The 22,812-nt window shown below is 39.4% G+C and overlaps 1 protein-coding gene across 2 annotated transcripts in view; it reads left to right on the top strand.

The window, feature by feature from the left end:
* Window positions 1–22,812, top strand: part of mtr (5-methyltetrahydrofolate-homocysteine methyltransferase) — a 56,071-nt gene that overhangs the window by 6,832 nt on the left and 26,427 nt on the right. Inside the window, exons 2-22 of one of the 2 annotated variants that reach the window (XM_084567712.1) lie at window positions 765–976; window positions 1,080–1,169; window positions 3,237–3,306; window positions 3,428–3,520; window positions 5,217–5,323; window positions 5,531–5,590; window positions 6,997–7,091; window positions 7,189–7,289; window positions 11,376–11,437; window positions 13,208–13,275; window positions 13,372–13,451; window positions 13,973–14,085; window positions 14,201–14,341; window positions 15,150–15,335; window positions 15,423–15,602; window positions 16,738–16,854; window positions 17,943–18,083; window positions 18,172–18,261; window positions 18,688–18,840; window positions 21,027–21,134; window positions 21,470–21,570. In XM_084567712.1, the coding sequence (XP_084423838.1) occupies window positions 765–976; window positions 1,080–1,169; window positions 3,237–3,306; window positions 3,428–3,520; window positions 5,217–5,323; window positions 5,531–5,590; window positions 6,997–7,091; window positions 7,189–7,289; window positions 11,376–11,437; window positions 13,208–13,275; window positions 13,372–13,451; window positions 13,973–14,085; window positions 14,201–14,341; window positions 15,150–15,335; window positions 15,423–15,602; window positions 16,738–16,854; window positions 17,943–18,083; window positions 18,172–18,261; window positions 18,688–18,840; window positions 21,027–21,134; window positions 21,470–21,570 (2,368 nt within the window). Of the gene's footprint in view, window positions 1–764; window positions 977–1,079; window positions 1,170–3,236; window positions 3,307–3,427; window positions 3,521–5,216; window positions 5,324–5,530; window positions 5,591–6,996; window positions 7,092–7,188; window positions 7,290–11,375; window positions 11,438–13,207; window positions 13,276–13,371; window positions 13,452–13,972; window positions 14,086–14,200; window positions 14,342–15,149; window positions 15,336–15,422; window positions 15,603–16,737; window positions 16,855–17,942; window positions 18,084–18,171; window positions 18,262–18,687; window positions 18,841–21,026; window positions 21,135–21,469; window positions 21,571–22,812 lie in introns of those variants that run through there. The other variant, XM_084567711.1, reaches the window with a different exon arrangement.

The following is a 22,812-nucleotide window of genomic DNA, read 5'->3' as shown; positions in this document are numbered from 1 at the left end:
AAGTTCTTGACATTCCAATTACAATGTTAAATACTCTTGAGAAATAAGTATTGCTTTTGAAAGGGTGTACTTGCATTATTATGCCATATTATCATTACATTAGTGAAAAAATGGTCTCAAAATAATGTTGACAATAATATCGTCAATAATATTGTCAATAAATTATGGGACAATATATTGTCCAGCAAAATTTGTCATTGTGACTTGGCACACCTATCTTTGGGCAGCTTTACCCATTCCTCTTTGCAGCACCTCCCAAGCTCCTTCAGGTTGGATGGGAAGCGATGGTGCACAGCCATTTTCAGATCTCTCCAGAGATGTTTAATTGGATTTATGTCTGGGCTCTGGCTGGGCCACTCAAAAACATTCACAGAGTGAAATGCAATTGCCACACTTGGAATCAACTGCTTATCTAATTCATTGGCCGATAATGTATTGGCCACAAATATAAATAAGATTTCCATATTAACAGATTAAATTAATCACTAGACTGAAATGATTGTTTTAACACTAAAAAACTAATATTGGGATATGCAGTTCACTGAAACTGCAAAACATGTTACAGTTGCTATAAAACTGATATCTTTAAAAATAATATGCTCACCATTACCGTAGAAACCAGAATATTTGTCATTAAAAGTAATATGTCATAAGTTATGTACTTTCATATAACTCATTTAACCATTACAATCCCATTACAATTTATGTGTATTTCATACTCTAACTGCATTTGCTGCAAATTACTGATTTCATTTTCTGTCCAGAATGCAGTTGTCCATTGGAGTCAGAGCTGCGAACAGTGCTGCAGCAAAGGATTATGGTCTTGGACGGGGGAATGGGAACAATGATCCAGCAGCAGAAACTCAAAGAGGAAGATTTCAGGGGGGACGAGTTTAAAGAGCACCCACTGCCACTGAAGGGCAACAATGACCTTCTCAGTATCACACACCCAGATATCATTTATAAAATACACAAGGTATGGAAAAGACTGTATGGTCTGTATATTGTTATTATAATTTTACTGCGATATACAGCTGTATTTGTGTGTGTTTAAGCTGTGCTTCTCTGTGTGTATAAAGGAGTACCTGCAGGCTGGCGCTGACATTATAGAGACCAACACATTCAACAGCACGTCTATTGCCCAGGCAGACTATGGACTGGAACACATGGTACGACGATGTTGTTTAACCAATACATACAGCTCCTGCAGCTGTAGGAAATGATGGCAATAGAAGTTATTTGCAGTCCATGAAACTGTATTGTTTTTCACCCCGTCACCATTCACAGTCACAAATTTGTTGTTATTTACCCATTCTTTTGTAGAACAACTTGTGCTTGGGCTCGTTGTCTTGCTGCATGACCCAGTTTCTCTTAAGATTCAGCTTACAGACAGATGTCCTGACATTTTCTTTTATAATTTGCTGGTATAATTCAGATTTTATTCGTCCATCAGTGGTTGCAAACCAATCGTACAATTCTGTTTTGTGGTTGTCTACCCCCAAACATTTTCCCACTCTTCCCAGTTTTCCAGCTTGTCCACATGGTGTTTGGCAAACTGCAGATGGGCAGAAATGTTCTTTTTGGACAGAAGTGTCTTTACCTTTACCAGTCTGCCATGCACACCGTGGTTGTACAGTGTTCTTCTGAGGGTGCATTTGTGAATATTAACATTAGGCAATGTGAGAAAGGCTTTTGGTTGCTTAGAAGTTACTCTGGGTTCCTTTGTGACCTCTTGCGCTATTAAGCATCTTGCTGCTGGAGTGATCTTTGTGGGTTGAGCACTCCTATGGAGGTCAAGAGTCGTCTTAAATCTTTTCCATCTGTCTCACTGTGAATTTGTGGATTCCAACCTCCTGAGAGATTGTTTAGTAACCTTTTCCAGCCTAATGAGCAACAACAAGAACTCCTCTGACTGTGCCATCATACACTTCCACAAAGGTGTTTTGAAGACAGACTGTGACAAGTCCATAATTTTTTTAAACAAAATGAGGCACTGAATGACACCTGAGTCTCATTACATTGATTATAAAAACTTCTGAATGGTTGAACTCTAATTTGGCCTTGAAATTAACTTGTAATCCTAGAGGTGCATTTAATTTTGCAATTTACAGATTTGTAATATTGGCTCGTTTTTCTATTTTCCTGAGTAAACAAATACAGAAGTATAATTTTTAAATTCCATGGTTTGATTGGATTCTCTTTGTCTACATTCAGGACTTCTGTGAAAATCCACTGATGTTTTGAGTAATTTTTATGCAGAAATGTAGAAAATTCTGAACAACTTTTAAGTGATACTGCAATTTAATCTATGGTAAGCCGAGTGTGAAGTTAGTTTCCTGTTTGTGGGAGGAAAATGGTTTATCTCCACGTGTTGCTCCGCTAGCTGGTGATCTGTTGTTGTGAGCCAGTATTAGAGAAGTATTGTGGTTCCGATGATGAATGAATTGCAAAAGGATCTGAACAAATATTTAACAAAAAAGATATAGCCCCATTCCACATCATCTAGCTTTATGTTGGCTACCAAACAACAAGAGCCCCTCTGCTGGTCTGCGTGCTCGCTTTACCAGGGGTCTAGCAACGTCATGGGCTCTCCTTAAGGGAGTTTCTGTTCAAGAGGTGTGTGCAGGTGCATGCTGGGCCTCGCCCCACACTTTTGCAGAGTTTTATAGGTTGGATGTAATGTGTAATGTGATTTGAGCTTCTGATGAGGTCATAGTGAGACACTCTCTCATGCTAGTTAGAGAACTGGGGTTAGTCATAACCTTCAGTTTTGAAACTCAGTATAGTGCGGGGGCATCATCTCGCCATTGCCCGTCTCCCAGCTAATCCAGAGAGGTTGAGCTTAGGAAGGCAGGTGATGCCTTGACAGATGGCAAGCGACATGTCACAGTATCCAGCTGTCATTGTAAAAGTGTTTATTTATAATGGCGACCTTAGCATTTTGACATGGCAAACAATATAGGGAATGATTCACTTTTTACAGCCTCAAAGGGCCATTTGAGGAACTCCAGTTTTTGGCATGTCCTTGTTGGCTTTATTTTTCTGTCTTGGGGGTGTCTGCTTGATGCTAATGCATAAATGGGTCGCTTATGGTAACCAGTCATCACATTCTCATATTTTTAGTGGCTATAACATTCTTATGCTTAACAAATTGTTTGTGGTATAATATGATTCATATTGTTTGTTAAAAGCGCACTGTTCTTGTTCTAAAATGTACTGTTATGTTTGTTGTATAGGCATATCGCCTCAACAAGGCGTCAGCAGAGCTGGCGAGGAGAGCAGCTGATGATGTCAGCAAACAAACAGGTTTGAATTGTCAGCAGTAGAGTGACATATAGTAGATACAGTAAATATGTAGACTTCAAACTCTCTGGATTTCCTCTTGTGTGTTATGTATGTTACAACTAAAGGGTGTGTGTGTTTTCAGGTTGTAAACGCTATGTGGCTGGAGCGGTGGGTCCTACCAATAAAACCCTGTCTGTGTCACCATCTGTTGAGAGACCCGACTTCAGGAACATCAGTAAGATGACATAAAAAATGTTTTCATCTAATGTTTTTTTTTAGGTTGTAAACACAAGCAGATGGAAGAGGCATGAGCCATAATGGTTCTCCAACAAATAACAAATGTCTGAATAAACTGTCGTCATGGTTGTACTTTGATCAGACACTACATTTTTACACTATCTGTGTACACTATTTTACACTGGTTATCTGCTTGTTGCTGCTTGTTATATTGCAGACTTTTGTGATTATGATGAAAGACCAAATTAGAAAACTGGACTAACCAGCCTTTGAGTGTCCTGAGCGCAATGTATTTTTGATCATATTCCTGTTCTTGTCAGATGGTCGCAGTTATTAAAAATTGTGTGTGTCTGCATATGTGTGTTTTCTGCAGCATTCGATGAGCTTGTAACAGGCATGCAAACTCCTCACCTTTCGGCGAAATTCGCCGTTTTCAATCCAAATTGGGTGATTTATGTGATTCGTGCAAATCCGAGGAGAAAATATTTTTTTGGGGGGGGGGGGGGGGGGGCTAGCCTACTCGTTGACTTTTATTTTAATATATTTTAATAATATAATAATATAATGTTCTATATACCGTAAATCCTCTAATATTGGCCTGTATTCCATTAGCGGCCGGGTCTCCAACATTGGCCGGTCTCGCTGTCAGCGGAGGTAAATAAAGGCCGGTCTCTAATAGCGGCCGGGGCTATTATTAGAACCATCTCGGCGGGTCAGGGTTTCGGCGGCACGGTGTGGGAGGATCCCCTCAGCGGGACCTCTCCCCAGCGTCGGCCGGCCCCTGCCGGGCGCATTTCCTCCGTGGCGGTGCGCGGCCTGTAAGTGCTCGGGGCGAAGGTGGCTCGTCGGCTCCGGCCGCGAGCTTTACAGCGACCCCCGCATCTCACCTCACCGCTTCCCTGGGGTCGTGGAATCAGTGCTCACTGCGCCCTCTCTCCGTGCGGGGAGGGACGGGGCCCACTCGCTCCCGGCGCGACTGCCGACCGGCAGCGGACTCACTGTCCTCAGTGCGCTCCGACCGCGTCGCGCCGCTCATTTGTTGTTAATGTTCTGTAAGCATACCATGTTATGGTAACTGTACGTTTTCAATAAATGAACCTAGTATTTTATAGGTTCAAATAGACACAAAATCTTGTTTTTATTAATTCTACTCGTAGTTCGTTTTGCTCAAATAGAAATTAAGGCCTGCCTCTAATTCTGGCCTCCTTCCAATAAAGGCCTGGACCGCTATGCGCTTGAGTAAAATAAAGGCCCGGGCCTGTATTAGAGGAAATACGGTATATATAACCGCTGACTTTATTTACAGACGCGAACACATATTGAAATGTGTTGTCAGAGCCCCATGCGTAGCCCCTATGTGTTTATTAAACATGCACAGACTTTACCCGCCACTTGCAAGCGCTATGCACGTCACCGATCAATACCGCAGTACGTTACAGCAATTCATTAATTCAGTCTTCGACAAGGGAGAAGCAAAAGAAGACGTTCACACGCCGGAAATCTCTCTGTTTTTCACGGCCCCAGAGTTGAATCCTCGTTCAGTCTCATGAATGAGATTATTGACGGAAGAAGTGGAAACATGAAAATTGGCACATTCAACTCCATTCAGACAGTGAAATATGGGGGGGGGGGGGGGGGGTTCGTGGCCATTTCCCTCTTCGCGCACTCTTCTCACCTTTTTGACCCCTGACCAGTTTGCATGCCTGTTGTAAAAGCCTACTCGGAGCAGGTCCAAGGTTTATTAGATGGAGGGGCAGACATACTTCTGGTTGAAACCGTCTTTGACACTGCCAATGCTAAGGTAGCCCTCACCAGATTTAAAAAATGCTGATTGTCTTGAGTTGTTGTTCAAGTTCAGTATGATTATTATAAAGTGAAATGGCACTTTGAATTCACTGTAATAATAATAATACCACGAGTAAAGTATATTTTTGTACTTCATGGTATATGCATGGTTTTCATACACGTGTTCCTATTTGATGACACTGCCTCATCATATTGTCAACAGGCTGCCTTGTTTGCCATCGATCTGCTCTTTGAGAAAGACTACAAAAGAAAACCCATATTTGTAAGTCTATGATACTTTATTCATTATCTCTACCACAGTTTTTAAAAGTACACTTTGTAATGTTAAAGGCTGGAAATATTTGAAAGTAATTAACTATGTAGGTAATCACATTGGCTGTACTGTTAAATTTCTAGTGTTAAGTTTCTAGGAAACATGTTTTCTGTCTAGACTATCTTTGCACTTACTCTAGATGAGCCCTGTTGAGTCTTTGAAGATCTTTTGTAATATTCATCTGCATTAACAGCATTAATTAACATTGTTATCCACTTGCATGATCAGTTGATATTGACGAGCACCTTATGTATAGCATGCTATCCTTAACAACCCAGCTGCATTTGAAGTTAATTTGCTATCTTTATTAGCTAGACTCCTTACATGCTTGCCAAAATCTTGTTTGAATTGCTTGGTCTCTGGGATTGATTCCATTGTATAAAGAACATAAATAGACTAGGGGCAATTGAGTGAGTGAATATGATCAGGGCAAGAGGATGCACATACCACAGTGATGCATATGTGGTAGTTCATGTAATGAATAAGTCAGTGTATAGGAAATATAAGAGAATGCGCAGATAGTGTAACATTTTTGCTTTGAAGTTTTTTTAACATTGGAATATTGTCAAACGATGAGCACAATGCAAACAACTCTGTTTCCACAGCTATACATTTTATATGTTTTAATACTGTAATTTATGTAATATGTTAACTATTACAAAACATTTACCATGGTTGTAAAATCATGTGATTTAGTCTTTAAGGCTTTATTTTACAGCTACTTTATTTGTCTCTTTAATTTCCTGAAAATCTTCCTCATAAGTTAAGCAAATTACAATTATCTTGTGTTTAATTGTAACTTGCAGGATATGTAATTTGATACTGAGCAAATCGTAAATAGTAATCGTAATCGTAATCGTAATGGTCCTGTTTTTATGTAGCATTTTTCTATCTATTGGTACTCAAAGCGCTTTAAGGTCACAGTGACACATCCACCCATTCTCTCACACAAGCACACACACACATTCACACGCCAGTGCCAAGCACTGGGAGCAACTGTGGATTTAGTGTCTTGCTCAAGGACTCTTCAGCATGTGGCATGTTCCGGGGATCGAACTGCTAACCCTTTGGTTCGTGAACTACCTGTTGTACTTATTGAGCCACAACTGCAATTTTAAGTATATTTGAAACGGAGAAATAGTTTCTTCTGTTTGTTATACCAGTCCTGTTTCAGTGTATTTGACATTATTTGAAAAACAGTGTTAGGTTAGTGAAAAATAGTTCAACTTCAAGAGCTGATGTTAATATACTTTCAGTCTGGTCTATGGAAAATTTCACACTTAAACAATAGACTAAGACAAACTTGAAAAGTAATTATTTAAATGTTCACATTGAGTCTTGTCCCATTCAAATAGATCTCAGGGACTGTCATTGATCGAAGTGGACGTACTCTGTCTGGTCAGACAGGAGAAGCCTTTGTAGTGAGTGTATCGCACTCTAAACCACTATGGTGAGTTACTTTACTTCACACTTGACACCTGCACTTGGAAGGGAATAACAAAGTATCCCAGACATTAAACAGCTCTTTGTCTCTCTCTTTGTTGCAGTATTGGTCTGAACTGTGCCTTAGGGGCAAAAGAGATGAGGCCTTTCATTGAGGCCATAGGAAGAAGCACGACAGCTTTCATTATTTCTTATCCTAATGCAGGTAACACACAGTGTAAATGGTTACTTATAGTCCAGACCATAAATTAACACATTAAACACACAGAAATGTCAGAAAAATGTGTGGTACGCCCCAAGCGGAATATATACTGATCAGCCACAACATTAAAACCACTGATGTTACTTAGACATGTACCCCAGCAGGATGCAGCCAAATGGATAGATGGAACTAAAACACATGTAAAATAGCACATGGTGTTGACCTGGCCTCCAAATTCTGTAGATCCCAGACTGATCAAGTATCTGTGGGATGTAATGAAACAAGCCTGATCCACACAAGCTGCTCCATCCAACCCATAGGACCCACAGGACCCCATTAACAACATTTTGTTGCCAGACACCACCGGACACCCCCAAAAGGCCCATGCCCATTCTCTGATGAGTCAGAACTGTTTTGAGGCTCAAGGGAGACCTAGGCAGGTGATCATAATGTTATGCCTGATCGGTGTAAGAAGCAGCACTTAAAACCTCCACCAACACAAACCTTTGCCTCAAAAATAATCATGATTTAAGAGGAAGGAATTATTTCAGTCTGCTGTCAATGTGAAGTGACCCTTTAGTGCAGGGGTGTCAAACATACGGCCCGTGGGCTAAAACCGGCCCGCCAGAGGATCTAATTTGGTTAGCGGTGTGAATGGGCAAAGCGCAAAATGTGAAGATTACTGGTATTTGGGGAGGGTCATTAAATGGGAATTACCGTCTTTTACAACCTGGACCTTATTTCTGGCATAAAATACGATTGTTTACTCACCCATATAACTTTGGTGTCATTTGAAGTCGTTCGGAAGATATTTAGATCCAGCGGGGCGCCGCGTATATTCATACTGTGGGAGTGACTGGGGCACCGAAATGCAGCCTCTAAATAACGCATTATCTGCCGCAAAACTCATTCATTTCACCAATATTTTGTTTTGATACGCTAGTGCCATTCCCTGTTTAGTCTGGAGTTACCTGTTATCTATTCGCGTGCGTGCAGCAGTTTGTTGTTCTTTGGCCAGCTGTTCATCTCCCTATGTCCGCATCCTCCTTTCAACGAGCTCCTCATCAGTATACTCTGGCTCAAAACGGCAAGGACTTCCATCATGAACAGTCGTCATCCACAACCTCAGAATCTGAAAAATATTCAGCCATGTTGCAAAAAAATAGCAGTAGCAAATTATGGATATACGCGGCACTCCGCTGGATCTAAATATCTTCCAAACGACTCCAAATGACACCAAAGTTATATGGGTGAGTAAACGATCTAATTTCATGCCAGAAATAAGGTCCAGGTTGTAAAAAACGGTAATTCCCCTGTGGAATGTCCTATGTTCAATATGGTTCTGGAACGCACCATTCTCTTGTGTTGTTAACGGTATGGACAGGTGTCAATCTGTTTGATTAGCCAATTAGTGATGTTCAAGTTGGGTGGGGCCGAGAGGAAAGAGACAGAGCAAGAAAGAAAATCACGCTAAAACTTAATTCAGTAAGCTATATTTATGTAAGTTAGTATGTAGTTTAGTTACGTGCCTGCCTGCACGACTGCACGCATTGTTCGCTGGAGAGACTAGACACTGAGTGGGAGCCTTTTCCATCAGTAATTCTGCTTAAATGATGCTAAACCGTGACCACACTGTGGACTGTTGCTAGTTAGCTCCTCGTGCCAGTAGCATGGGAGACTTGTTCTTGGGAACCACTTACTGCACCAAGCTGATGAGAACCTACTGGATGCTTATGAGCGTGGACCGAGCCTGAGGAAGTGTTTCTTCACCACAGTGACGGGACACTGCTGAAGGAGGGGTTTGCCAAATTATATACTACTGGTCAAAAGTTTTAGAACACCACACTTTTTGCATTATTTTACTGAAAATTATTCAGTTTAGTGTCTCATTGCACTCTGAAATGAAAGCATAGAACAAATAAGCAATTTGAGTTGAAAAAGAAATCATGGAATCAATTTATAGACCAAAATGTATTCTAAACTTTTGACTCATCAAAGTAGCCACCTTTGGCAGATATAACAGCTGAACACACTCGTGGCATTCTTTCTACAATAGAAATCAAATATTCTTCAGAAAGTTCTTCCCAAGTCTGTTGCAGAAGTTCCAATAAATGTGTGGCACTTGTAGGTTGCTTGGCTTTCACTCTTCTGTCCAGTTCATCCCAAACCAGCTCGATGGGGTTTAAGTCTGGAGACTGTGCTGGCCACTCCATGTTTTCAAGCTTACCATCTTGTTCTTTTTTTCCTGAGGTAGTTCTGGCATAGCTTGTCTTGTGTTTTAGGTCATTATCTTGCTGTACCATGAACCTCTGACCAACTAGGCGCATACCAGAGGGTATTGCATGGCGCTGCAGAATGCTGTGGCCGTTTTGGTTCAGGGTGCCTCTCACTCTGTACAAGTCACCGACCCTGGATCCAGCAAAACAGCCCCAGACCATCACACTTCCTCCTCCATGTTTGACAGTTGATGTCACACACTGTGGAACCATCCTCTCGCCTCCTCGACGGCGTACAAAGATCCTGCGTGATGGACCGAAGATTTGAAATTTTGTCCATAATAGTCCATAATACCTTCTTCCAGTCTTCAGTAGTCCAGTGGCGGTGTTTCATGGCCCAGACGAGCCTCTTTGTCTTATTCTGACGTCTTGGCAATGGCTTTCTTGCTGCAAGTCGTCCTGTCAAACCTGCAGCTTGAAGTCTTCTCTTCACAGTTGAAACTGAGACTTGCTTACTACGACCACTATTAAGCTGTGCTTGAAGCTGTTGTCCTGTGAGCTGCCTATCACGCAAGCTGTTAACTCTCAGAAACTCTGATTCAGTTGTGGCTTCGGGTCTGCCAGACCTCTTCCTGTCAGAGTTTCCCCCAGTTTCTGAGTGCCTTTTGATGGTGAAGAAAACTGTACTCACTGACACCTTGACTTTCTTTGCAATTTCCCTGTAGGAAAGACCTACATTTTAAAGTGTTCTGATGGTCTGTCTCTCTTCCATTGGTAATTGCCCTTTTTCTCATCATTTTTGTTTTGTTTGTTCACTACTATTTTTCAGTTTTGGGTAACCAAACCTTTTTTTCAACCTCTGGCTGTTCAGTACTTTCCTTTGTACCATTTCAAGCTATTCATTGGACTTGCATGACTTGAATTGCAATAAATAACTGGAAAAATTAGGGTGTTCTAAAACTTTTGACCAGTGTATCTAACAACACTCTGTATCCCAGGAACTGTGAGTACTGTTAAGACACTGTGAACTGGATTCAAATAGGCTCCAACATGCACGCCAATGGTTTGGTACCATACACTAATTAACTAAGAATCTATTCAAAATGCATTTCTTTATATTTGTATTAAATTCAACACCTGGTCAAAAGTAAATGTTATGTTTGCTTCCAGAAGTACCTTTGTGATATTTCCTGGTAACGAGTAGGGAGCTATGGGGCTACAGTGGTTTTGTTAATGTATGGGAGGCTGAGCGCTCATGGGCAACATAGTTGTATATGAAGATAATCAGTTCTCTCTGCACCTTAGAAAGAGTCATATATTCTAACTGCTGCTGTACACACATCCCAAATTTAATACTTTATTAGACCCGTCATCCACTCACCTCCCAAGCAAAGAGTGATTACTCAGAATAACTTTGACCGTCCTGTAAATTAAGAGAACAGAGTGCTACGAAAGTAACTGCTATTCCTAATATATCCACTGTTTTAGTCAGAGTAACAAACGGAACACAACATCCAGAACTAAACATCAGACAGCAATGAAACTGCACTACATTTTTTTTCTTAAAGAAATTCCAGGTTGTTCATAAAATGTTGTATAAAAGGATAGCTCATTATTATAAATAAATATTTTCATAATGTACTTGTTCTTCTTTGCACTAAAACAAAGGGAGACATTCGAAGATGTCCTTATTTATAGGCTATTATACTATTGTGTTACTGGTCTGGCCCACTTGAGATCAAATTGGGCTGTATGTGGCCCCTGAGCTAAAATGAGTTTGACACCCCTGCTTTAGTGCTTGAAATTACCCTACTGGTCTGTCTAAGCGGATGTAATGATGTTACCATCTCTTTGTGTTGTCTTTTTCTGTTAGGTCTTCCCAACACATTTGGAGGATATGATGAAACTCCACAAGTAACAGCCTCTCATTTAAAGGTGCTGTCCTTACTGAAAGATTGTTTTAGATGTTAAGATATACTGCTTAAAGGTGTTTGTGCCCACCAGAATTTTCTACATTTCTGCGTTAATCATCCTGAAAGTAGATGAGTAATTATATGCAAACATGCCATTTACCAACTGAGGTGTGATTTAAAGTTGGGCCCCTGTTTGGATAATATCGAAACATATTACCAAGAAAAATATACTGTGCCATCTCAGACTATGTTATTTTTATATATATATATATATTTTTTTTTTCAGATATAATCAACATATACGTGCATATTTCTTAAACCCTTTAAATCCATATTCAGAACAAATCAAATATACACTGCTCCAAAAATTAAAGGAACACTTTAAAAACATCAGATCTCAGTGGGAAAAATAAATCAATTCCTTTATCCTCCAAGAACTGCCTGCATACTTTTGCCACATTAGGAGCCAAAATTTTCGTGCAACAGGAGCAACCCAGAACCCTCTGCACCAGCTTAGGGTCCAACAGTGTGTCCAAGGATTTCATCCCGATACCTGATAGCATTCAGGGTGCCGTTGTCTAGCCTGTAGAGATTTTTGCAGTGAACTGTTGTTGTTAGGGCGCAACAATGGGACAATGAAGGTTTCTCACCTAAAATCATCCTGTCACTAAACTTGTGTAACTCAGTATTTATATTTTGCGTTAGATGCAAACCCAAGCCCTAACGATCACATGTGATAGCCTGTCAAGTCCGGACTAAAGATACTAAATAGTATTTATTATAACTACGATCTTAGGTGAAATGTTTATCTGCAGAAATGTGTATATTGTAAAATAATTTTGTAAATCATGTAATGTAAATCATTTTGGTAAAATAAGTATACTTCCATGTTCAGACATAAGCATATACTGTACTTCCATCTCATTGCCACAGGAGTGGTCGACCAGTAAAGATCACATTAAAAGCAAGACACATAATAGTCTGAGAGGAAGGAAGGAACCAGGGGAAGCAGAGTGATGGCAGAGTAGCAAGGACAAATCCACTGCTCTCCAAAAAGAACATTTCTGCCTTTCTGCAGTTTGCTAAACATTGTGGAAAAGCCAGTTTGTGGACAGATGAGACAAAGTAGAATTAAATGAGTGCAGATTTAAATGACAGGTGGTGTCTGGAGTTGAAACAACATGGAAATCCAGCATCGAAACCTCATCCCCTCTGTGAAATGTATGGTATTGTCCTTGTTTGCTACATCTAGACCAGAACTGCTTACCTTGATGGATCAATGAATTCTTAATTATATCAGCAAATTATAAAAGAAAATGTCTGAATGTGAGTTGAATCTTAAGAGATACTGGGCCACACAGCATGACAAGGACCCTAAGCAAACAAGTAATTTTACAAAAGAATGGTTAAAGAAGAACATTTGTGTTTTGATCTTAATCCATGCATCTCACCAATGATCGATTCTGTTGAATTAATAGATACATTCTGAAGGGGAGCAAAAATTTTAAGTGGCACTTTACAAGGTCATGAAGATTGTGTTCAGAGACACATGGTTTTGATTGATGTCATGGTCCTTAAGGTCCTGCAAAGTCCTATCAACAAGCCATTACCCCACTACAACTGAACAAGATGCTTTCTTGCATATTATAAATATCAAGCATGAAGCCAGGGAGCTTCTACTGCAGGATTACTTATTAACAGACAAATCAAGTGATAAGTCTTTGGTTCTTTATAAATTTGTCATGTTTTGATAACAGCTTACCCTGTTGCTATAATTGTCTTGTGTCTGCAGGAGTTTGCTGTGGATGGATTAGTGAATATTGTGGGAGGCTGTTGTGGGACCACACCATCACACATCAGGTTACTATAGTGTTTCTGAAAAACGCTGTTAATGTTTGTCACAAATGTCATACTTTTTTTTTTTTTTGGTACTTTTCCTCCTTTACCACCATACAGAGCCATATCAGAAGCAGTCAAACACTGCCAGCCAAGATGTCCTGCTGTTAATATTCATCAAGACTACTTGTTGCTCTCAGGTATTAAGACCTTCTGTTGCCATGTATGGTGTGTAGCTGTAAAACAGAAGCCGTAGAAGAACATACACCATCTCTAAATGTGCTTTACTGAGACTTTTGTGTCAAAACTAGCAATATACTGATTACTCTGTTCAGTCATGAATATAAACTGATGACTTCAGAATGTCAGATTATAAATTCTAGGTAGTTTTGATTCTTGACTAGTTGATTTTAATGCTTTTTTCTCAGGGGGAACCTCGAAGGAGAAAGTCCTTTTTTTATTAATGAGCAGAAAGTGTCAAAATCTACCTGGTGGTGAATGCCATCAAATGTTAGGAGTTAAGATATGTCATAAAACAGCTATGTTTTTCTTGTTTCGTGTTAAAAACCTGATGGCTACTTAAAAGATTTGAATCCCTCCTCTTCCGAGTAGGCTTTTAATTTGGAATGACTGCAGAAATTGTTGACACAATTACACTGACACTGAAAATACAAAGAACTACAAATACAGTGTACTTAATTCCACCTTCCTTAATTTGTAGGCTTAGAACCATTCAGGATTGGCCCATACACAAACTTTGTAAACATTGGTGAACGATGCAACATGGCTGGTTCACGCAGGTTTGCCAAGCTGATCATGACTCAAAACTATGAGGTAATTTCTACTATTTTTATTATTGTTGTTGATGCTGTTGCTGTTAGTAGTATTACAAAGTTCCAAAAGATCATAAATTTATTTTTATGTGTGTTATTTTGGGTTTGCTGTTCAGGAGGCTCTGAGCATTGCTAAGGTCCAGGTGGAGATGGGAGCCCAAGTCTTGGATATAAATATGGATGAAGGCATGCTAGATGGACCAACAGCTATGGCACGATTCTGTAACTTGATTGCTTCCGAGCCAGACATTGCACGGGTAGGACATTCAAAGAAGGTTGAAATGAACACAGTTGAATATTTTCCTGTATGAATATATAGAAACATTCTGTGCCACAACAGGATAACCAAGTCAATCAAGGATCAAGATGTAAATGAAGGTGCCTATTACCTTTGTCTTGATTGTGTGATTTTATTTTTTTATCTTGTTACATAGACAGTTATGTTGTTTGTGTATGTTTCGTGTCTCTCTGTAGTAGTTTTACCTGTCTTTTACAAGTCTCGTTGTGGTTCTATAATTTTTTTTTGTTGATTTAGTATTTTTGTTGTTGTTCTTTGGTTATGTTGAGTTTCTTTGGGGTTAGCTGCATGTGCTTTTATCCTTTTATTGCCACAACCAGTATGGCAATGTAAACATTTGTAATAGCATTTTCTATGAATAAAAATGGTATTCAGAAATCTTACATTGAATTTAGTAAATACTTCTGAAATATTGAGGTTGTCCTGTACTTCTCATGGTCTCAGCGGCTTCAGTGTTTAGTAGTAATTAGGAAATGTTAGAATGTTGACACCCTAAGCTTAAATGGTAAACATTAATGGTAATACTGTACCTGCTAAACAGCAGCGTGCTGGTCACTGCATCTTCACATTAGAATTTTCCTCAAACCACCTGTTCACAGAGCTGCTTGCAGTCTGATTGATGCCCAAGTGAAAAGTGCATTGCTACTCATGAATGGCTTGTTTTCAATGAGTGCAGCGTTTTTTTTTCTTTTCAACTAACCTATGAATTAACCTGCTCAGTAAACATGAAAATGGTATCCTCTTATAGCCGTCTCTCTCTTTCCCAGGTTCCTCTGTGTATCGACTCTTCTAACTTCTCAGTGATTGAGGCAGGACTGAAATGCTGTCAGGGTAAGTGTATTGTCAACAGTATCAGTCTGAAGGAAGGAGAGCAGGAGTTCCTGCTCAGAGCTGCCACTGTCAAACGCTACGGAGCTGCTGTTGTGGTCATGGCCTTCGATGAAAAGGGACAGGTAAAAGTACAAACATGTGCCCATACCTACACACGCTAAAACAAAAATACATACTGCATATGCTGACATGCGGGCTGTCCTCTGCAGGCCACAGATACAGACCGCAAGGTGGAGATCTGTACGCGAGCCTACAAGCTGCTAGTCAACGTATTGGGATTTGACCCAAACGACATCATCTTTGATCCCAACGTCCTCACCGTTGGTACAGGCATGGAAGAACACAATGACTATGCTGTCAACTTCATTAAGGCCACTAAGCTTATTAAGGTAAAGGAATTGCCACTCACAATAACAATTAATAAATTCAGAAAAGCCCTCACAATAATTGTTTACTCAATTTTTTTGAGGTATGCAAATTATTTGCACTCATGAGAAAAACAAAACAAAAAGATAAATGAAACTGAAAGAATAGAATTAGCTTGTGTTCAGAATGTGACCTCAGAAAGACGGGCACTCATCCACAAACATGCGCAGACTATTCAGTCTCATCAGTTTATCACAAAGAAATCATCTTAACACCATAATTGGATCATTAGACGTAGAAAAAGCATTTGATAAAGTCAACTGGACATTCCTCCTTACCACCATTAAAAAAAGACATTTGGTTTTGGGGAGTCGTTCACCCAATGGATTAAAACTCTCTACAACTCACCTTCAGCATCAGTAATAACAAATAATTATACATCACAGCGCTTCATATTACAATGGGGCAGACAAGGATGTCCACTCTCGCCACTACTATTCACTATTTTCAATGTACTTCTTGCAGCTGCCATTCGTCAGGCCACTGACATTACAGTTGCTGCAGTTTTTGTTAAACGCAGCGGAAAATATTAAAACATTTTCCTGGGCTCACATGGCGCCTTTTAATATAGCTATAAAAAAAAAAGCTTGTTGCGTTTTATTTTATTTTTAAGGTGTTGGGTTATGTCAACCTGGTTGGGACATAGAAGGGATGTGTGGCCAAAAAAGTTTGGGAACCGCTGTCCTTCGACCATATCCTAGAAAGTCACTTATTGTCTTGGAAGTGCATGTACTTTTTATCACAGATTTGTGATATTGGCTCTTTTTCGCGAATAAACAAATATACAGTAGTACAAAAATAAAGTACAATGTTTCATTTTCATTCGTCTGATTGAGTTATCTTTGTCTACGTTCAGGACTTGTGAAAATCAGCTGATGTTTTGAGTCAGTTTTATTTAGAAATGAAAGAATTCTTTAGGGGTGCAAATACTATTAATCGGTACTGTATATGAAGACTTAACATGCTGGCATCTCTTAATCTCAAGCAACTCAGTCAGCAGTAATCTATGCACTACATTGCATTTAAAGGCAAACAGAAATTCAGTAATTCTGGTTGGACGATATCATATGTGTTTTGTGTACGTGCACTTGTGTTTAGGAGACTTTACCGAGAGCCAGGGTGAGTGGGGGTCTTTCCAACTTGTCCTTCTCCTTCAGAGGATTGGAAGTCATCAGAGAAGCTATACACGGAGCGTTTCTCTACCATGCTATCAAGGTAAATATGGACACGCCTGTGTTACATCTGCACACTGCTCACATAAGAATGGAGGCAGTTCTCTATTATATCCTCTCATGACTCTTCTCAAGTGTCAGATTCACTTTAGTTGCAAATGTCCTTTTGTGTGTGTCCTTTTATTCTCGATTTATTGTTGTTTTAATGTCTACTGTAACATCTGCCCACATGAGTTATTGAAAATAAGCCTTTTGGCTTCCACTGGCAAATTTAGTATGATGTTGGTTAATGTGCATTGTACCTTAAAAAAGTAACCATCTTATTGTAAGACAAGGAGTGTAAGGAAGGATGATGGTATCAAAAAAATGATGCTTTTGTGCTTGTTTGTTCAAGAAAATTAATAATTTGTACATATCTGTGAGGTGCAAAAACTAAGGGCACCCTTGTTTTCAGTGTTTGTTGTCTATGAGTGAGGCCTTTAGTTGCTTAGAAGTTACAATGGGGTCATTTGTAATCTCTCAAACTCATATGCATCTTTCTTGCTTGTTTTCTCATCCAAGTTCTTAAGTTGTAAATGACTGAGGGGGGAGTTCTGGTTTTAATTTCAGAACATCTGTGGGTGATGCCCAACTGAAACTCGCATGACAAAGACCTATTAAAAAAGCAATGCTCTGAACTGTTTAGGCCATTCACAGACACAAATTCTTTCTACAGTAAAAACAGAGTATACAGTGTTAGATCTAATACAAGTAACTAACTAGCGCCTCACAGGGGGTGGCTGTGGCTCAGTAGGTAGAGCGGGTTGTCCACGAACCAGAGGGTTAGCGGTTTGATCCCCGGAATCTGCCACATGCTGATGTGTCCTTGAGCAAGACACTGAACCCCCAGTTGCTCCCAGTGCGTGGCATTGATGTGTGAATGTGTGTGTGCTTGTGTGAGTGAATGGGTAGATACGTCTGTGACTGTAAAGCGCTTTGAGTACCAATAGGTAGAAAAGAGCTATATAAAAGCAAGGCCATTTACCATAAAGCTATGGAAATATTTATGGATTTAGAAATAGGAAGCTTGTCTATGAATAATGACACAATTTTAACACAGTACACTATGTGCTCTCCTGTGTGCTGTGTCAGGATGGTATGGATATGGGGATAGTGAATGCAGGGAGACTGCCAGTCTATGACGACATTGATAAGGAGCTGCTATTGCTTTGTGAAAACCTCATCTGGAACAGAGATGCTGATGTCACTGAGAAACTGCTGGCCTACGCACAGGTACACGTGCATGCAATTACCAAGACAAAAATACACCAAGCTTTTGTTTCTTTGTTGTGGTTGATAGATCTTTGACATTTATTGACAGAATCATGTAAAAGGAGGAAATAAGATGGTCCAGACTGACAAATGGAGAGAAGAAAGTGTGGAAAAGAGGTTGGAGTATGCACTTATCAAGGTATTTATGACAATTACACTACAGTAGATTAAATTCAATGAGATGAGGATTTTGCAGGGGTTTAAGATATTCCAGAACACCCTGATATTACTGTGATTTTAACATTTTGCACCGATAACCAGCAAATGTTAAGCATATTAGCAAGTCAATCAATTAGCAAAATCTGCGGCTAACTGATGATGTAAAAATAACCTCCAGAAGGAAAGGAATTCCACAAATTTACTCTTAACAAGGCTGAGTTGTTAATTGAAAACACTATAACCAGAGAATGTTGAGGGTGTGCAAAGCAATATCAAAGCAAAATATCCCTATTTTTGACTGTATATATCTTTATTTGATTTTTTAATCACAGACAAATGAATGTATTCATTGTGACTTTATCATTGAAAATCTCATTCATGCTCCAACCTGTGTAATTGTTGTCAGGGAATAGACAAGTACGTGGTGGAGGATGTGGAGGAGTGTCGGGTTCAGGTTGACCGCTATGCTCGACCACTTTATATCATTGAGGGCCCTCTGATGAATGGAATGAAGGTGGTGGGAGATTTGTTTGGAGCTGGAAAGATGTTTCTTCCACAGGTAACAGGTAGCATTTTTTTCCCCATTTCAACTTTGTCATCTGTAGTCATCTTAAAATCAAATCTTTGTAGAGTTTCAATGCAGTCTACATCGCACATAAGCTGCATCACTCGTTCCTCCTCCAGAGAACATATTGGCAACCTTGTACAGTCAGGTCCATAAATGTTGGGACATCGACACAATTCTAATCTTTTTGGCTCTATACACCACCACAATGGATTTGAAATGAAACGAACAAGATGTGCTTTAACTGCAGACTTTCAGCTTTAATTTGAGGGTATTCACATCCAAATCAGGCGACGGTGTAGGAATTACAACAGTTTGTATATGTGCCTCCCACTTTTTAAGGGACCAAAAGTAATGGGACAATTGGCTGCTCAGCTGTTCCATGGCCAGGTGTGTGTTATTCCCTCATTATCCCATTTACAAGGAGCAGATAAAAGGTGTAGAGTTCATTTCAAGTGTGCTATTTGCATTTGGAATCTGTTGCTGTCAACTCTCAATATGAGATCCAAAGAGCTGTCACTATCAGTGAAGCAAGCCATCATTAGGCTGAAAGATCAGAACAAACCCATCAGAGAGATAGCAAAAACATTAGGTGTGGCCAAATCAACTGTTTGGAACATTCTTAAAAAGAAAGAACGCACCGCTGAGCTCAACACCAAAAGACCCGGAAGACCACGGAAAACAACTATGGTGGATGACCGATGAATTCGTTCCCTGGTGAAGAAAACACCCTTCACAACAGTTGGCCAGATCAAGAACACTCTCCAGGAGGTAGGTGTATGTGTGTCAAAGTCAACAATCAGAATTCACCAGAGTGAATACAGAGGGTTCACCACAAGATGGAAACCATTGGTGAGCCTCAAAAACAGGAAGGCCAGATTAGAATTTGACAAACAACATCTAAAAAAGCCTTCACAGTTCTGGAACAGCATCCTATGGACAGATGAGACAAAGATCAACTTGTACCAGAGTGATGGGAAGAGAAGAGTATGGAGAAGGAAAGGAACTGCTCATGATCCAAAGCATACCACCTCATCAGTGAAGCATGGTGGTGGTAGTGTCATGGCATGGGCATGTATGGCTGCCAGTGGAACTGGTTCCCTTGTATTTATTGATGATGTGACTGCTGACAAAAGCAGCAGGATGAATTCTGAAGTGTTTCGTGCGATATTATCTGCTCATATTCAGCCAAATGCTTCAGAACTCATTGGACGGCACTTCACAGTGCAGATAGACAGTGACCCGAAGCATACTGCAGAAGCAACCAAAGAGTTTTTTAAGGCAAAGAAGTGGAATGTTATGCAATGGCCAAGTCAATCACCTGGCCTGAATCTGACTGAGCATTCATTTCACTTGCTGAAGACAAAATTGAAGGGAAAATGCCCCAAGAACAAGCAGGAACTGAAGACAGTTGCAGGAGAGGCCTGGCAGAGCATCACCAGGGATGGAAACCCAGCGTCTGGTGATGTCTATGCGTTCCAGACTTCAGGCTGTAATTGACTGCAAAGGATTTGCAACCAAGTATTACAAAGTGAAAGTTTGATTTATGATTGTTAATTTGTCCCATTAGTTTTGGTCTCTTAAAAAGTGTGAGGTACATATACAAACTGTTGTAATTCCTACACCGTTCACCTGATTTGGATGTAAATACCTTCAAATTAAAGCTGAAAGTCTGCAGTTAAAGCACATCTTGTTCGTTTCATTTCACATCTATTGTGGTGGTATATAGAGCCAAAAAGATTAGAACTGTGTCGATGTCCCAATATTTATGGACCTGACTGTATGATCCTGCAGAGCAAAGCAACACTTTGCTGGCAGTCTTAACTGATGTCGAACAATTTTTGGGCTATTTACCAGTGTATTTCATACCACTTGAAAGAACTGTGTACTGAAAACACTAGACCTCATGCATGAACATTTTCATATTGTTTAGATTTCACTTTGAGACATTGAGGCATGTACAAGTACCTCATGTCATAATCACCAAACTGTTGTAACTTTATAAACTCTGTTTACATTGCATTCTGCAAACTGATCAATGTACCAGCTTAGGTGTAGGTGTGTGTTTAATATAATTTCAACTTGTATGGTATTAATAACTTAACTCCGTGTACCCTGCAGAAATGCTAGCCCAGCGATTTTTGATTTCTGCAGAATCATTAGTATTTTTGCGTTTGTAGGTGATCAAGTCGGCTCGTGTTATGAAGAAGGCAGTGGGTCATCTGATTCCATTCATGGAGAAAGAGAAGGCGGACATGATGGTATCATCAGGGTCTTCCGAGAAGATGGTCAGTCTTAACTGATATTGATCAATTTAGTTTAAGATTTTACAGAAATTCATTTTGGCCATTATGTTCTCACAGAGGTTGGGGTTGTTTTTACAGATCTGTCTGTAGAAATTGTCTACAGTGTTTTTCTTAGATTGTATTGAACATTTCAAACAGTAACATCACAGAGTAAAAATGTGAAAACTAAGCAAATGTGATAAACCAATACATAAGCATAATCCATTTTCGTAAAGTGAGCAGCAACATACAATACACAAACAGAATACTACCCATTTAAGCCTGTCATGCAAGTGCCCACCTGCTTTGATTTTTTTTCTTCTCTCTTTTGTTTGTAGGATCCATATCGGGGTACAATACTTCTGGCTACAGTGAAAGGGGATGTCCATGATATTGGCAAGAACATTGTAGGTGTGGTTCTCGGTTGTAACAACTTCAGGTAAAACTGGTTTACTTATTTGCTTCCAAGTTTTAATGATTTAGCACCTGAACTTCTCTACAGAGCATTGTTCTTTTGAGATCTCCTTATGGGGCATAAGAAGATCTCAACAGGAAAAAGAAATGAAAACAAACAAAAAAAAAAGGCGTCTTAAGGGTTATTAAGTTATAAGGGTTTTTGAATATAAAATGCAGTATATCTTATACTAGATATAATTACATTCATCAAATGCTCACAACAGACTACAATTGCTAAGAATAAATTGTGCAAACTACAACTTTAATATTAAAAATTTTAGATTAAAACAAATACAAATTAAAAAAATCAAGCGTTGGGGCAATTTCAGTTTTACAATTACAATTTCAATTTTGTGCAAAAGGTTTTCACATGGTTTTGTCTGAATGGATACAGTTAAATAATAGCAGTCTGTTCGAAAGCTCAGAATCCTAATAGCTTTTATTTCCATACACACAAATCTATCTATTCCAAATCAAAACATGAAGAAATATTTATCAACTTTGTTATTAAGAAAGTGAAGAAAACGGAATATTAAGTTGTTAAAAAAAAAATAGCAGTGCCTGCATTTTTCTTTACATTTTACAGTTCATACAGTAAATGTATGAATTTGTAACTTTCCTGTGAATCACTGAACTAATTATTTATTTAATTGTATAACCACTGTTTCTGAGAACCACTTCAGATCTGTGTTGTGTGGAGTTGACCAACTCCTGGCATCTGTGAACTGGTGTTCCAGCCCAGGACGATTGGACTACATTTCACAGTTTCACTGTATTTCTTGGTTTTGGCTCAGAAACATTTTATTTTCACAAAATAGAAAAATACATTCAAAATGGGTTTACAGCAACTTTATTAATAAAAAGAAAGACAGAGGCTATATGAAGATTTGTACAATAGCCAAAGTAGTCCATTGCCTTCCGTCTCATGATACCGTCAGGGGTACGGATAAAGAACAAAACAAAGCCAGGACAGAAATAACAAACATACACACACACACAAAAAAAGACAAAAAACAAAGCAAAAGAACCCTGAGAGGCGAGTCAAAATCTTGGTCAGTACAAAAAAAATACAGAATAAAAATTAACAATACCACATAGCAGCCTAATTCACAAATTGATCATTGAGGTCTCACCAAGTAAGGCCAAAAATGGCTTCCATGCTTTCTCATAAAAAATTGGTGCATTCCATCTGCTAAGGTGAATCTGTTCCATCCTAGACACAAAA

Source organism: Chelon labrosus (genome assembly GCF_963514085.1).
Source record: "Chelon labrosus genome assembly, chromosome: 19".
NCBI classification, from domain to species: Eukaryota; Metazoa; Chordata; class Actinopteri; order Mugiliformes; family Mugilidae; genus Chelon; species Chelon labrosus.
Note: the sequence above shows the minus strand (reverse complement) of the source record. Positions and strands in the feature narration are given on the sequence as shown.